General features: G+C 39.5%; 1 protein-coding gene across 1 annotated transcript; it reads right to left on the bottom strand.

Moving 5' to 3' along the window:
* Nucleotides 1-682: 682 nt before the first annotated feature.
* Nucleotides 683-3328, bottom strand: LOC124161331 (cuticle protein 19-like). Its single transcript, XM_046537644.1, has 3 exons — nucleotides 3254-3328; nucleotides 1894-2163; nucleotides 683-1300 (listed from the first exon to the last, which is right to left on the bottom strand). The coding sequence occupies exons 1-3, from the start codon at nucleotides 3326-3328 to the stop codon at nucleotides 1013-1015; spliced, it is 633 nt and encodes a 210-aa protein (XP_046393600.1). The 3' UTR covers nucleotides 683-1012.
* Between the last annotated feature and the right edge of the window lie 1143 nt (nucleotides 3329-4471).

The raw sequence follows: 4471 nt of genomic DNA, 5'->3' as shown, positions 1-4471 counted from the left end.
CTTCCAAGAGCACAGTTGGAAGCGTCACGTATTTTCTTAGAAATGAGTCTATTTTTTTATTCAAAACTCATTGTTAGTGATACGAGCGGTAGGAATGCGATATCAATTCTTGCTAGCTATAATATTTTTCCATTACTTCTCCCTTCCATCATCATCATAACTTTCCTCGGATTGACCTGAAAACTCTGCCGCATTTTCTCTGCCAGCATACTCGGAATAAATCGACGATAATTACTTTAATTCGTGTATACTATCATAAAAGTGCTGTTAGAACAAGATAGAAACAAAACTACATATATATAGAACAGGCTCAACACGCAAGGGGATGAAAATTATCATTATTTTACAGTTTGTGTGGAAAATTGACTTCTCTTGAGGTTTTTAATTAATTAATCGAAAACTAAAAGTCAGTATGTAATATTGAAACTTGATCCTTACCAATACAATATAATAATCAGTTATATAAATAAAGAATAAAACAAGGGATACCTGAATATTTAAATAAGATTTTTTACCCACGACCATGGCTATAGATACCTTTCCGCGTAATACCAATTTAATATACCTGTGTCCTCCACTCGAGGAGTGGTGGCTCGTACCTAGTACTTATGCCATGTTACAGATAGATAACTGTATATGACTTGGAAAAGGTAACCAATATCAGACTTCTGTACCAATAACATATTTTTAATTAACCACTTTTATTGTTTCGGAAAAGAAAAACAACATGTATATGTACATATGAAAATGATCTCGTGCAATAACAAATATACAAGCGCATTCAAGAATAAATGCGCTTGATGTATACATCAATCAGTCATAAATCAATTGTCTCTGTGGCATTTTTAAATGCCGTTTACTATTGGATGCATAAGGATGAATCGATTTAATCCTTCGAGGTAAAAACTGGATGAGCTCCTTTGCAGTTATAACACTGCAACAATACCACCAAAGAGATGAGCTGAAATGTTTGGTGATGATTCCTTTGGTGGGTGATTCAAGTCCTACGTTCTCAGTAGTGGCCGTAGTGGTTCAGGACTGGTGCGTGGTGTACGATCGGTGCGACGACTGCGACCTTCTTGACTTGCTGTGGGTGCGCGGCGTGTCCTTTCCTCTCGACGACGGCCTGGAATCCGCTGTGCTTGTCAACGGTGTAGTGGACGGTGAGGATGGTGCCATCGGGCTCGTTCACAGTGTAGTATCCCCTCGTGTTGTCTCCATCGCGCTCTTCATGCTGGCTCTTGACGTCACCGGTGTGCTTATCCTCCACGCCGTACTCATATTGATACTTGGGATGTGCCTGAAACGAAGATTTTCCATTTATTAGCGATTTTATACACATTTTGAATAATGAAATTTACTCGAGTTCTACGAACGAGTCATACACCAGGGCTATCCTCATATGATACTACATCTCTTGTCTTCCTGACGTCTTCCCTCCTCATAAGAATTCCCTTTTTTTGCTCTCATCATTTATCTAAAGGCCAGTAGTACCTTTTTCTCTGTCTCAGTCCCTTTTATCACAGATTGCGGTCTTATTCGCGATTGACAATGTGAAAGATGCAATGCACCCTCAAAAATGTGCCTTTATCTGATTCTGAACTCTTTTATGTTAAATTTTACCCCTAATACCTTGTCTTTGATTAAAATCGTAACTTGACTAGAACTTAAGGGGTAGTAAATACATTGAAATTTTCTCTTGTGCAGATTTAAACCCCAGCGTAGTAGGTTTTTTTATTTTTACAACCTCCTTTATGATCCTTGAGTACATTTTTTCTCATATCTAAAACATTAATGGATTGATTTAAATTAACCTGATTGAAGTTAACCAAGTGGTTCCCGCAATCACCCCAGTGGTATGTTCCTCCTTCCCATTTGTTTTCGAATACTCACGAAGTAGTCGATCTGGTGTTCGACTTGCTTTCCGATGGCGAGCACGGGTGCGACCACCTTGGCGATGGGAGCAACGGCAGCGACTTTGGCGACGACCGGAGCCGCGTATCCGTAGCCATGGCCCGTATACTGGCTGTAGCCGTTGGCAGAGCCGCCGCCGTGACCACCGTAAGAACCCTGGCTGAAGGACGAATAGGAGGAGGCGCCACCGTGATGCTGAGCATTGCAGACGGCCAGCGCGAGGGCGAGGAATGCAAGGCGGATAAACATCTGGAAACAAGAGAAAAGATAAAGATTGTGACATTGTTTTACACGAAAAATATACCATAAAGAGAAGAGTTAGAGGACGAGAAAATATCCTATCGATGTTAATGTGGTGTAGAATGGAAAATGTGAAGTGTACAGAGAGGAAAGGGAAGGACAAGGTGTTGGGCGCGGAGAGGAAAATCTTTGTTTAGATACATATAAATAGTGGATACACCAATGCAGATGAAATGGATGGGGTGTGTACTAAACGACTCTTATATGGTAAATACCCCCGATGGGGAATTGTTTTAAAAATAAGCAGGGAAAAATAAGGAGAAGAGTAAGATAATTTCAAAGGAAGAACGGCAATTTTACTTAATGCTTGAACTTCACATTGTGGGGGAGACTGGGCGTAATTTTATAGTAAATGCTCAATGGTTACTATTTTTATCGGCAAATATTCATTTCAATTAATGAAAAGGTCTCGAAGTATGGTGATTTGAACAGATTATGTTTTGTAGCGTTGAAGTAGGTCTTCTCCAATTATTTAATCTACGGGTCCATTCTTTATAATATATTTAGTTGACCGAATAGTCAATTCGTGCAGAATTTCAAAATAAAGGATGTAATTAATTTTAATAAATAAATAGGCCTTAAAGTTTTTGCATAGTTGAAGAGCTTAACCGTATGTTTCCCCAAGAATCTCGAAAGTACACTCTTGAAATAAACGGTGTGAAATATTTGGAATTATTTAATAATATGTAAGTATGAATTTGGAAAGAAATTAAGTATAAAATATAATTTATATAATAACAGTAGGTTTTTCGAGCTACAAGATCTTTGGCATATTAAGTGTGGGCTCTACCATTCCTTCATTACTTTCATTTCTTAGTTAAATCAGTCTTCTATGACAACATAGGTTTCGAATAGGGAAAAGTATTGAAATAGCTTGTAGGAAAACGTTCATTGAAGGTAAAGATATGTTCCTTATCAAAGGGATTTCTTACGATGAATTTACATGCGTCCAACCGGCGCAACCATTTGAAGCAATGAAATTTCTTGAAAGTGCGAATATTCGTTTTAATACAGCCTGCCTTTCATCCGGGATACTCACCTTGGTTCTGGTAAAATTCCGATATCCCACTTGGAGTGATTCCTTGAGAGACTGCGCCGTTTGATGTTCCGTCATGTGGTCAGGCCCCGTATATATACCGGCGTAGTCAGGTGTCGCACTCGGGGGCGTGGTTTTCTAACGTGTTATCCTAAGATAACGCTGAAAAACCGGCGTCACGTTCGATCCCCTCCCCGCTCCTTTTACCGATCTCTGGGTGGGGTGAAGGAATGGATCGCAGGACTGTGGATATTTAATTGGGCCATGTCCGCACTGCTCCTCTACTTGTTCCGCATCCCAGTGAGTGGGAGGAGTGATAGAAAGGGAAAGGTGTAAGCAACTCGAGTGGAGACTTTTGACACATATCCTCTGGTGTGTGTTAGATATGTGGTTCAGAATTGGGGAAGGTGACCCACAGTTGCGTCAAGAGGGAAAGGAAGGAATTAAACTATATGGATAGATGCCCGTTTTTGGCGTTAGACTGCATTTTGCTCACTTAGTAATTCAACCCGAACGCTGAGCTGGGAAGGCGTTGGTAGCAATAACTCCATACTTAAAATAAGCGATGTGTTAAAATGCCTATAAGATACATCAAAACCATCGAATCAAATTATGCCTAAATTATTCGCCAGTAATCTTGAAATTTTTGCTAAGCCTAGCACTCTTGTTTGTGCTTGGCATAAATGATATTTTGCATATATTTGTAAATTTAAACTTTTGATTTCCATTAAAATCAACAACATAGAATGAAAATATGTGATGCAAGTTCTTTTATCTAATTAAATAACTCAGGCATATCAATTTTAGACCTAAGGGCCTTTGTTTGCACCTTTGTTACTTTTCCTGTATAGTAAACTCAATTATCTCTCATAAGTTAGCTCTCGATTAGATTTGCAATTGATAGTTTTTACTTATTTGTGAATAGCCTTCCGGAAATCTAGCACCCCAGGTGTGTCAATTTCAAACGCTTAGGGTACCGGGACGATCATACCCAACGCTATACCTGGCTGGCTACCTTACTGCCCTTCCTTCTTGGACTTCTTGCTTTGGATCTTTGCTTGGACACCTTGTCAGATATTGGTTCCATAGCGAGACGTTTCATACGATAGGAGTGTTGCATTTGAAGCACCTTTGAACATTGTATTACTCACACACTAAGCACCCGAAGTTTGATCAGGATATTTTCCTAGGAATTTCTGCATTCATTTCAATGTCAACCTG

The sequence above is a fragment of the Ischnura elegans genome, chromosome 6, assembly GCF_921293095.1.
Source record: "Ischnura elegans chromosome 6, ioIscEleg1.1, whole genome shotgun sequence".
Classification (NCBI taxonomy): Eukaryota; Metazoa; Arthropoda; class Insecta; order Odonata; family Coenagrionidae; genus Ischnura; species Ischnura elegans.
The sequence above is the reverse complement of the archived record's forward strand: the minus strand, read 5'-3'. Positions and strand labels throughout refer to the sequence as shown.